At 44.8% G+C, this 12921-nt stretch overlaps 1 protein-coding gene across 1 annotated transcript in view; it reads left to right on the top strand.

Annotated features, from left to right (window-relative positions):
- The window catches only part of SPAG9 (sperm associated antigen 9), a 2066870-nt gene that overhangs the window by 280888 nt on the left and 1773061 nt on the right, over positions 1–12921 (top strand). Inside the window, exon 4 of the mRNA XM_078654422.1 lies at positions 7613–7704. Within this exon, the coding sequence (XP_078510548.1) occupies positions 7613–7704 (92 nt within the window). The remainder of the gene's footprint in view (positions 1–7612; positions 7705–12921) is intronic.

Below are 12921 nucleotides of genomic sequence, written 5' to 3'. Positions count from 1 at the left end.
CTGGATTGTCCGCTGGATCGGTGGGTACCGAGGCCGCCGTCGGTGTTGCTGAAGGTTTCTCAGCTGGCATCCATGTCTTCGCATATGTCTCCGTATTTGGTGTATTGTTACGTGATCTAGACCACTTTAATCCAGAGCAAGAGAGGACAATCATTGGCATCGACAATAGGTCTCGCCTTTGGGACCTTATAAGTGTTTAGCCAGGCAACAGTTGATGTTGTTGCACCAAGGATATTGTGCTGGATGACTAAACACTTATAAGGTCCCAAAGGCGAGACCTATTGGCTATGCCAAAGCACTATGGGTAGAGAAAGTTTAAGCTGACAAAAGGCAACTTTGTTTTATGTGTAGCGCACAAATCTGCCTTAATCAGGAGGGTTTCCCTGAATACTCTAAATGTGGTCCAATGAGCTCATGATAGACTTGTTAAACATATATGTGAGGGCTTAAGATCTGATGCCACTTCCTGTGATGCCACTTCCTGTGATGTCACGCATTATGTCACGTGCCGTGATGTCACGTGCCGTGATGTCACACGCAGTGATTTCACTTGCATACTGATTAACTAGGTTAGCCCCCCACTTCTTATTTTAGGACTTGCGCCCTGGACTTATTGCATTGCCAATAGGTCTCGCTTTTGGGACCGGATAAATGTTTGGTCAGAGCTATTGGCTTTGCCAATGTATTTAAGGTATGTTGTAGAGTCGGTGTCGGTGTTGCTGAGGGTTTCTCAGCTGTCATCCATGTCTTTGCACATGTCCCCATATTTGGTGTATTGTTGCGTGATCTAGACCACTTTCATCCAGAGCAAGAGAGGACAATCATTGGCATAGCCAATAGGTCTCGCCTTTGGGACCTTATAAGTTTTTAGCCATGCAACAGTTGATGTTGTTGCACCAAGGATATTGGGCTGGATGACTAAACACTCATAAGGTCCCAAAGGTGAGACCTATTGGCTATGCCAAAGCACTATGGGTAGAGGAAGTTTAAGCTGACAAAAGGCAACTTTGTTTTATATGTAGCGCACCAATCTTCCTAAATCAGGAGGGTTTCCCTGCATACTCTAAATGTGGTCCAATGAGCTCATGATAGACTTATTAAACATATATGTGAGGGCTTAAGATCTGATACCACTTCCTGTGATGCCACTTTCTGTGATGTCACGCATTATGTCACGTGCCGTGATGTTACGTGTCGTGATGTCACACGCAGTGATTTCACTTGCATACTGATTAACTAGGTTAGTCCCCCCACTTCTTATTTTAGGATTTGCGCCCTGGACTTATTGCATTGCCAATAGGTCTCGCTTTTGGGACCGGATAAGTGTTTGGTCAGAGCTATTGGCTTTGCCAATGTGTTTAAGGTATGTTGTAGAGCAAGATCAGCTGTACCACTGACTGTAATTGGAGAGTTGAGAGGTGGTTACACTTTGTTAATTTACAGTTGCAAACAAAAATAAGCATTGAAAATGCAACAGGTCTCACCTTTAGTTAAGTTAAAGCCATTTGCTTTGCTAATGGAATTGTAGAGCAAAGCAAATGGCTTTAACTTAATAAAAGGCAAGACCTATTGCATTTGTAATGCTTGTTGTAAACAGGCCTTCAAATCTTGTTCTTGTCTTGTCACGTTTGCTAGGTATTCAAAGGCTGAGGTCAATTGTGTCTTCCAAGGAAGCTTGGTGTTTACTTTTCCTTTGCTGATTTCAAAGTGAGAGAATTTGTGTCAATCCATCCTGCTGATTACCCATGTGAGAGGACAGGCTGTAGGATGTTTTTTTCCCAGCACACAACAATAAATGAACTGTGCTGATATTTCAGAATACATCAGAATGAGAAAATATTTAAGTTTGTTGGAAACAAATATTTGAATAGGATCTAAACATCAATGCACTAGGTGATAACATTTCCACACATTATCTTTTGTACACAGTAAAACTGTATTTCTGTGCAAATGTAATAGCCATTTCAATTAGAAATGTGTTGTCTGTAAGCACGGTGCACTTTCACACCATGCATACTTCACACTTACGCCATTTTACTGTACTACACTGTACTCCTCTCTATGCCCTTCCACTCTATGCCATGCCACTCCACTACACTGTAAGACACTTTACGCCACATCTTGCCACTCCACTCCCCTCCACGCTGTGCCCCTCCATTCACTAACTCCACTCCAGTTGACCCCAACCTAATTTACCTGACTCCAATCCACCTGACTCCAATCTACCCCAATGCACTTCAGTATACCCCACTCCACAACAGTCTACAACGTTCCACTCCACTAAATATACTCCTCTCCACCCAATCTACCCCACAACACTCCACCCAATCTACCCCCACAACACTCCAATTTACTCCATTCCAGTCTACTCCACTCCACTCAATCAACCCAGTCCCACTCCAATCTTCCCCACGCCACTCTACCCTACTCTACTCTACCCCAATTGGCACCACTCCACTCTACCGCACTCCAATGTATCCCACCCCATTCCAATCTACCCCAACCCCCTCTACTCCACTTCACCCCACTCCAGTCCAGTCTACCCCTCCTCACTCCAATCTACCCAATTCCAATTCATCCTATTCCAATCTATCTAAGTCTTTTCTACTCCACTCCATTCCAATCTACCCTACTCTAATACACCCAATCTACTCCACTCCAATGTACCCACTTGACCCAAATCTACTCCCTTCACTCCAGTCTACCCCACTCCATACCACCCAATCTTCCCCATTCTACTCCTCTACAATCTACCTCACCCCAATCTCCACTTTATCCAACTTCACTCTACCCCAGTCCACTCTGCCCCTATCTACTATGACCCTGATCTACCCACTCCACCCTACCCTACTCCACTCTACCCTTCTCTAATATACAGTACCCTACTCCAACCATGACCACTCCACTCTACCCCAATCCACAACGTTCCACTCTATCCCAATCTACCCAACTCATTCCACTCCAATTAACTCCACTCCAGTCTAGCCCAATCTACTCCACTCCAATCTTTTCCACCTCACTGTACCCCACTCCACCCCAGTCCATTCCAGTATACCCACCCCTCTCCAGTCCAATCTACCTTACTCCACTCCAATCTACCCCACTTCAAACTATCCCACTCCATTCCAGTCTACACTACTCTAATCCACCCAGTCTACCCAATCAAGTACCCCACTCCAGTTTACTCCACTCCTCTCTGCCGCAATCCAATCTACCCCAATTCATCCCACTCCATTCTTTCCCAAGCTGCTCCACTCTAATCTATCCCAATATAGATCACTCCACTCTACCCCAATCAACCCCACTCCGCCCAAATTTACTCCTCCACTCCAATATGCCCCACCCCATTCCACTCCAATATGCCCCACCCCACCCAACTACAATCTATCACAATCCAATCTACCCTATCACTCTCCAATCTGCCCCATCACACTCCAGTCTAGCCCACTCCAATCCACACCACTACACTCCAATCTATCTCACTCTGCTCCACTACAATCTACCCCACTGCAGTCTACCTTACTGTTCCCCTATATACACCACTATAATCTACCCCACTCCATGGTACCTCAATCTACCCCGCTCTACCACACTCCATCCTAAACCAATCTAACCCACTCCAAACTACCCAACCCATTCCAGTCCACCCACTCCAATCTACCCCAGTTCAAACTACCCACTTCAATCAATCAATCAAATAATTTGTAGAGCGTACTACATACCCGCAAGGGTTCCAAGGTGCTGTAGCTACTGATCTACCAGCCAGGTCTTGATTTGTCTCCTGAAGGTTAGTAGGTCTTCGGTTTGTCGTAGGATGAGAGGGAGGGTGTTCCAGGTTGTGGCGGCGCGGTGGGAGAAGGATCTGCCTCCGGCTGTGGTTCTACGGATGCGTGGGACGGTGGCCAGGGAGAGGTCTGCGGAGCGGAGTTTCCTGTTGGGTACGTAGAAGGAGAGTCGGCTGTTGAGGTAGGCTGGGCCGGTCTTGTGAAGTGCCTTGTGTGCGTGGATCAGGAGCTTGAAGGAGATTATTTTGTCGACAGGGAGCCAGTGCAGATTCCTGAGGTGGGGGGTGATGTGGTTGCGGCACGGGACGTCGAGGATCAGGCGTGCAGAGGCATTCTGGATTCTTTGCAGTCTGTTGATGAGCTTGGTCGGGGCGCCGGCGTAGAGGGCATTTTCGTAGTCGAGTCTGCTGCTGACTAGGGCCTGGGTGATCGTTTTTCTTGTGTCTGTCAGGATCAATCTGTAGATCTTGCGGAGCATACGGAGGGTGTTGAATCAGGTGGAGGAGACAGCTTTCACTTGTTTGGTCATGGTGAGTTTCAAGTCGAGGATGACCCCTAGGTTGCGTGCGTGGTTGGTGGGTGCAGGGGTTGTCCCCAGTGACGCGGGCCACCAGGAGTCGTCCCATGATGAGGGGTTGGGCCGGAGGATGAGGATCTCCGTCTTGTCTGTGTTCAGCTTAAGGTGGCTATCCTCCATCCATTTGGCGAAGGCCTTCATTCCCTGGTGGAGGTTCGATTTGGCGATGAGAGGGTCCTTGGTGAGGGAGAGGATGAGTTGCGTGTCGTCGGTGTAGGAGATTATGTTGAGGTTGTGATGTCTGGGCGATGCGTGCGAGGGGCGCCATGTAGGCGTTGAACTGCGTCTGGCTGAGGGAGTAACCCTGCGGGACGCCGCAGAGGATCTCGGAGGCTTCGGATCGGAACGGGGGAGGCGGACTCTCTGGGTTTTGCCGGAGAGGAAGGAGGAGGTCCAGTCCTGGGCCTTGTCTCTGATACCTGCGTCGTGGAGTTGTGTGCGAAGTGTGCGGTGGCAGACGGTGTCGAAGGCGACAGAGAGGTCCAGAAGGATGAGGGCCGCCAACTCGCCGTTGTCCAGTAGGAGCCTGATGTCTTCTGTGGAGGCGATGAGGGCGGTCTCGGTGCTGTGGTTGCTGCGGAATCCTGATTGGGAGGGTTCCAGGATGCTGTTGTCTTCGAGGTAGCGAGTGAGCTGGATGTTGACTATCTTCTCGATGACCTTAGCTGGGAACGGAAGCAGGGAGATGGGCCAGAAGTTTTTGAGTTTGCTCGGGTCCGCCTTGGGTTTCTTCAGTAGGGCGTTGATTTCGGCATGCTTCCAGCTCTCAAGGAAGGTCGCGGTCTCGAAGGAGAGGTTGGTGATCTTGCGTAGGTGGGGTACGATGGAGCTGCTGGCTTTGTTGAAGATGTGGTGTGGAAAGGGGTCAGACGGCGAACCGCAGTGGATCGTGCTCATGGTCAATCTGTCCCACTCCAGTCCAACCCAATCTGTCCCACTTCATTCCAAATTACCCTACCCCACTCCATTCCAATCACCCTACTCCACTCCATATACCCCACTCATTTCCAATCTACCTTACTCTAATCCACCCTATCTATCCCATTCCACTCCAATTTCCTGCACTCCACTCCACTATAGTATAGTAACCCCACTCTAACCCAATATACCTCACTCCACCCTACCCCAATCTGACCCACTCCTGTCTACCCCACTCCACTCAAACATACCACTCCATTGAACACCTACCTATCCCACTCCAGTCCAATCTTTCCAACTCCACTTTATCCCACTACAATCTACATCACTCCACCACAATCTACCCCCACTCTAATTTTCCCCACTACAGTTTACCTCACTGTACCCCAACATTTCCCGCTACAATATACCTTATTCTGCCCCACTCTACACCACTCCACACCAATCTAACCCACTCCACTCTACCCCAATCTTCCCCACTCTACCCCATTCCAATTTACCCCACCCTATTACAATCCAGCACATCCATCACTCTGCACTCCAATCTACCCTACTCCACTCCAGTCTACCCCTGTTCAAACTACCCCACTTCAGTCTATCTCACTCGAGTTTACCTTAATCTCCCCCACTCCAATCTACCCCAATCCATTCCTATGTACCCTGCTGTAGTGCACTCAATCTACCCCACCACTCCAAGTACCCCACTCCACTTTTATATACTCCACTCTACCCCACCCTACTCCAATCACCATAATCCACCCCTCTTCTGCAATTTACCCCATTCCACTCTAGCCCAATATACCTCACTCCACTCTACCCCAATCTACCATACTCCTATCTACACCTATCCACCTAAATCTACCCCACTCCACTCCAATATACCCCACCCCATTCCACACTAATCTACCCTACCACATTCTACCCCACTACACCACAATCTACCCCACTCCACCACAATCTACCCTAATCCACCCAATTAAATATACCCCACTCCAACCCACCCCACTCCAATCTACCCCACTCCATTATACCCCATGCTGCTCCAATCTACCCCACTCCAGTCTACCTCACTCTGCCCCAATACCCCACTACAATCTACCCCACTCAAAACAAATCTACCCCAATCAATGCTACCCCAATGTACTCTACTCATTCAATCAATCTACCCGAATCTACCCCACTCCAATCTACCCCACACCACACCACTAATGTTAAGCCATACTAAAGAGCATCCACGCTGGTGTATAGCTAAAACACATTGCCAAAGCCTAGGTGAGGCCTATTGGCTTTGCCAATGCTTATTCACTTTAGATGCTTAGATGGCATTTACTCAAATCAAGTGGGATCTTAATAGCTCAGATTACCCCCTATGTTAAGTTAGCAGTTGTCGACCAAGATGCTGCGTGTAGCATACACAGTGTGCCATTTATATTTTTCTCAGTGTACATGACACAGGTTCATGGGATCTGTCGTCACTGTGCAGCCATTACACAGCACCATTTTTAAAAATTGTTTTGGCAGCCAAGCTGAACGTGAACCTGTGTGCTATATTTAGATATGGAGGAAGCTTGCACTGAAGAGTCAGACTTATGTATTTTTTCTTAGCCAGGTTTAGTGCACCACACTAATTGTGTTAGTTCATGCTTGCCCTGTGTTACATGTAATCTATCCACAAAGTAACCAGATTATATAGTCCGAGTCCCTTATCAAGTATGACTATTAATAGTGGCTTTCTGGTATTGGTGTTAGAGTATAAGCTTGGGAAATTGAACATTGGTTGAATGCAGGGAATAGATTCCAGGAGATCGGGTTGGTAATGCAGCATGGGTTTCTTCCAGACTGGTGTCAGTGGTCCCGTTTAGTGTCCACTTCCAATCAGTCCCCTCTTCCAGAATACGCACCTTTTGTATTCCATTTATGGGCTGCACTCTTCTTCTGAATGTCCATATTTTTAAGAGTTCTTTTATTTAACCCCAGAGCTGGTGCCTACCTGTGTCCTCCTAGAGGGTGCATCTGACCAAATAGCAATATCCATTGAGAGTTTGCTGCCCAATCAAAGCAGCTGGCTAGTCGTGTAAGGCATAGAGCCTCTACATGTCTGGGCAATGGTTGCGTGCCGTACCCTCACAACTATCCTGGGGCCAAATATTCCCCTAACCATTTCTTGGTGCTAGGTTACTACTGTAGTGCAATGCTCTCACCTGCTTCCTCAGATAGACTGATCAATGTATGAGATATGTCTATTAAAGGTAAATATTTTATGTAAGTGAATAATAGTTTACTATTTGCGTTTTTCCACTTAACTGAATTGTTTTCTCCTGATTTTGAACAGATGATTCATAATTACATGGAGCACTTGGAAAGAATGAAAGTTAATCAGCTGTTAGCAGGTGATCAGCAAGAAACAGCTGCACAAAAAATTAGGTGAGTTTTTGTGTCACTCCTCTTAAGATAAATACAGTGTACCTCATGGTTGTACGGAGTTAGAGTTTGGATTTTACAAATTGTATATTGTAATAATACGGTTCATTTAGACATAACGATTTATTTGAGAAGCGCACACAACCAAGGCAGTTAAACTATTATTTTCTGCTTAGATATTGATTGTCTGTCGTATGGTTCAGGTTCTACTTTAATGCGCGAATAAAAATATAATTTATTAATGAATTGTATTTTTCTACGTTGTTATGAAATGCTGCTCGGGTGTTCGGCATTTGTTAAATTACGTGTTTTATTGTATTTGCTGATGAAGCATGGAATTGTTAAAGATGGGAGCTCGTTCTATTTTGCTGCTGTGAGATCAGGTTACGCGTAGCGTGATCACCCGAATCATTACGTTGAGTCGAACTGGAGGGTAAAGGGCGCAGTAGATGCGCCTGCTCATTTGCTGCATAGATCCCGTGAAAGACGCCGCAGCCTCATGGTTGGAGAGTGGATGATAACGAGAAGAGCGAGATGATGTAATCGCGTTGGAACTGTTGCAGAACAAAGTGAAACGTTGCTGCTGCTGCCGATTGCATTGTTTTGGTGGTACCAGCTGAATCACAGAAATTCACTACTAACGTACTCGCTCCTTTGTCCATTTTGTAGCTGCCTTCGTGCTGGCATTTCACAATGCAAGCACAACGCCATGAGGCCAGGCTGCGTGCTGCTGTTTGTGTTTGGCTTCATTGGCGGGGCGGTGGCTATTAATTCAGCTATCTTGGTGTCCCTTTCTGTTCTGCTGCTTGTGCATTTCTCTTTTTCTACTGGCATGCCAGCCCTGAAACAGAATATTCCAAGACTTCTCAGGTAGGTTTGCCTACGTAACCGCAGCCAAGTATTTTCCTGCATCTTTGTGGTGCCGCGTTTTCCCTTTTTCTGATGATAAATGAAGATAACGTTTTAAAGTGGAGTATTATGATACTGAATTTAAATTTTAAGTTAAATCATGCTGAAACCGGATATTCTTTGTTCTAGTGCGAATATTGCTCGTTAGCGTCAAGACCTTGCATGGAAACAGCCTGCCTGTAAATTATGTGTATTAGTGTGCGTAACTAATGTAGGACACAGTAGGCGTTTACTCTGAAATGCCTACTTACAATGCCAGCCTTTACGTGATCATATGTTGAATTATTTTGACAGAGGAGTGGGAAGTCAGTTAAACATTTGGCACCCAACTTAAGTTGTATTGTCAATTTGTCTACATTCCTGTTACTACAAGGTCTCCGTTCTTTCATGTGGGTCGTGCTCTGTTTTTATTCAATGCCTTTATTGTTACTAGAGTTGACTTGGCGCACAATATTCATATCAATTTATAGGATACCTTCTACTGTTTAAGTTACTCTCCCCTACAGTGTACCTTTTTGTAGTGTCACACCAGCGCTCTCCGTACTCCGCAGTTAGACCGGTTTATTATACTGGATTAATTTTGTACATACTCCTACATCTTCAGACTCTCTTGCTTACTTGGTCCAAGATGGCTCTTCTGCCATAGCATACATATTAAGTTTAGCAGAGGAGTGTGCTTGTGCACTGCTCTCATAGAGTCTCTACAAGTATGTTAGACGTTTTTTGGAGCATGGTGGTTTGCTTCAGATTTCGTCTTTGACCACACTGGCCCCGCAGGCAAGAGGGCCTAGGACCTGCCACAGAAGGCCTGAGACTTTAATTCTGTAATCCTCTCATGCTAGTTGTGTGAACCTCCACAAAACTTCTTGACCTTGAAGGTAGGATGGCGATTAGTATGTTAGGCATCTCCAGGTTTGTAATTTTCAGCTCTGTCTTGAATGTGGGTCATTATTTTTCAATTCATAAGCTGAAACCTTCCCTGTGATCAATGACAGAAAGGAAAATAGTTGATGCTGAAGATTCCTAGTTCAGACTTCCTTCAGTGGGGGTATGAAGTTCTCTTTTGTTCTACTTTTCTTTCCTTTCACCAGGTTGGGAATTGCCTTCAGGGTCACATTGTTTTTGTGGTTCTGTTGTGAACCAAGTTTGTTCTAATAACTTTCCAAAAATGTTATTCATTAGTAGCTTGGAGCAGTGCTGGATGTGGAGATAAATTCCTGGTTAATCGACACACAGCATCCATGTTCTTCTGTCTTCTGAACTTAAATTCATGTGGGAGATTGCTCATGAGGCATCTCCTGTCAGTGTGGTAAGAAGACACATTTTATAACAGTTGAAGAGTTTGTTAAGGCACATAAGCGGCCGGATTTATGTAGTACGATTTGTTGCTGCCTGCGATCGATGAAACTGCTTCACCTGTTGGTACTGACAATATGATTGTTTCACTTGTTCTAGGGCCCTCTGTCACCTGATCAGGCGTAGGTACTTCCAAACTTGCACATTTATGAGATAAGCACTTTTGTGTGAAAGCACTCACTCGCTAAGGGTTGATGCTGTGATACCGGGCTAGCTTTTCAAGTCAAATACGGCTTGAAAGGTCCCACTGGCAGATGTCTGTGGCTCATCATTCCACAGAACGAACTTTTGAGTTGATAGACCGTTTGACAAATTCCTCATTTCAAAGGTAACCCCAAAAAGGCCCCAGTGCCTGTACATAGATGCAATTGTTATCAAGGGCCACATGTTTGTTTACTTTAACCCTGAAAATGCACGGTACTGCTCTTAATTCACATTTCAAGAGAGCAGATACCCTAGTTTCTCATCTATTGTCTTTTTCAGTACCACAACCTATTTCTAGAGGTTATTCTGCTGTAGATAAAAAAAAGTCTTTCTAAGCATACGAGGGAAAAAGTAAAGGAAGCATATATCGGCAATAATCTTGAAAAATGTATTAAATTATTCTATAAGGCACTAGTTTGTAAGAAGGAGCATTTTAGCGGGGAAGCCTCTCTTGGCAGCAGTTCTTGAGTCGAATATTCTTCTGGCTCTAGATATGTAGTGGGTCGGAGATGTGAGACAGTGGTTTGATCCCTGTTTCTGCAAAGTCTGAAGGGTGATATTGTAAGTTGTTTTGCTGCCAACAGTAGATATTGTTTTGGAGACCATACATATTCTCATTTGAGGATGTGTGTGGCAAAATATTTTTTTGGTCCACCAAGGTAATTATTTTGTATTCCATGAAGAAAAGCTATATTCCTCCTTTTTCAGTTCTCTCCTAGTGACTCACGTTCCTCAAATTTGGAGCATAGCCACTGTTCTTTGAGCAACACCCTCAACTTGTCAAGGTTTTGGATGGAGTTGATCAAAACGCAAGCCACCCTTCGGAGAAGGAATGCAATCTGGTATATCAATGAACTTAACTTCATAAAAGGGCCACCCTCTCCCTCAGCCCCTACTTTTTTCCTGTATCTTTATCTGATATGTGATTTAGTATGCACAAAACATTTTTGCGGTCAGTAATGGTCTGATCGGTCTGCTTCCGACTTCAAAAATACCCTGGTACCATTCAGTAACTTTGTTACCTAATCAGAGTTTGGTTTAGTGATTCAATATTTTAAAGGGTAGTATTTAAGGCATCCTTTCCAAATACCCAATTGCTGTGCTATGTATGAATGTTTTGCAACCTAATTACGGTTGTAAAACATTAGTTTGTTTTACCGACTACTAAAAGGTACCCCTTCTCCTTTGAGAATATAAAAAATATATCATTTTTTCAAAGCAGACAGTGGTTCCACGGACCATGGCTACTCTTAAAAAAAATTAAACGTCAAAGTTTAATTTTTTCTTATTAAACACATCCTGTTTCCTTCAAGGAAATGGGCTGCATTTAAAAAACAAAAACAAATTACGATCTACATCATTAACATTAATGGAGTCTGTCAATTTGCGACCCATTAGAAATCGCTACTAAAAACCTTTCAGTTTTCTTACATTATAAATTGTGATTTCCTCATTACGATTTAGTAAGAATAGGAATTAGGAAATCTCAATTCCTAAATTTTGTACTTGTGGCCCTTAGTCCTCTACGTGTTTTGTAGAATTTAGTCCGGGCCTTGCTGCCTGCTTCAGCCAACTAGAAACTTATCTGCAGAGTTCCTATGCAAATCAGTGACAGTAAGTTTATTGTGTGATTACTTAAATCGTTACAAAGCATAAAAAAGTCAAACTTTGAAACAGGCGACTTTAGCAAAACGTATTAAAATAAGGTTGAAGCATAAAAGAACAGGTGCATATTAAGTATTTTACAGTTAATTAAAAAAATTGTTCCGGCTTATAAGTGCACTGGAGGCGTCCTGTGTTTATGATGGGGCATCATGGGGAAAAAGAGGGTGTAAAGAGAGTGGCATTAAAGGCCAGGGAATAGTACTTGAGATGCACGCTGAGTATGAGGGATGTACGGGGTACTTCGGTGCTGTAAGTAAAGGGCAGCCCGAACCACCTGCAGAGGGGATCACAACTCGGCCCGACTCTGGGGAATAAAGTTTAAGTGCAAAGTGCAAATCTTGGTAAAGTGCAAGGATGCTAAAATAGGCACAACACCTCACTGCGCAGGGATATCAATTTAAAGTGCAGTTCTTGGGGTAACAGTGAGGATGGGGGATGCAGGGTGTTACAAAATTAAGGCTCAGAGCCCATTGCACTGAGGCATGGAATTAAAGTGCAAGAGAACAATTCCAGGAAAAGTGCAAGGCTGCTGGAATTGAGGTATCTGGTAGGGTGCACAATAATGTGGGCGAGGAATGAAGGGCATGTAGACTGTGTTAGAATCATTCTGGTGGAGCTCGCCAATCCGGTAAGCGGTGAGTCAGTGCTTGACCACATGGTGGCATAAAGTTAAAATACAAGTTACAGGCCCAAGCGAAGTATGCCACTTCGAGTGCTAATGACATATGATGATGTAGTATTTAGCCCCTTGGAAATATCCTATGATTGTCCAAGACAAAAGGCTTGTGTAATGTTAAATTATGAGGAAAGGTGCCACTTAATTAGACACTGCTCATGCGGGAATTCAACAGCTTGACTGCTATGGCAGTTTCTTGGCTGATTGCAAGCTAGCGAAGTGAATATCTCAAATATTGCCATTTCAAAAACTGTTACCAAGAAGTATAGAACTGAAACAGCCTTGTTGGCTGAGCAAGTCCTGTGTTGTATTAATATCAACCTCAGTAAAGTTCGCCGGGCATGTAACACGGAGCAGGGCAACACAGCAGTAAATATGCTAAGGATTCTCTTCTGCAGTTGCACAATCGG

The sequence above is a fragment of the Lissotriton helveticus genome, chromosome 7, assembly GCF_964261635.1.
Source record: "Lissotriton helveticus chromosome 7, aLisHel1.1, whole genome shotgun sequence".
Lineage (NCBI taxonomy): Eukaryota > Metazoa > Chordata > Amphibia > Caudata > Salamandridae > Lissotriton > Lissotriton helveticus.
Note: the sequence above shows the minus strand (reverse complement) of the source record. Positions and strands in the feature narration are given on the sequence as shown.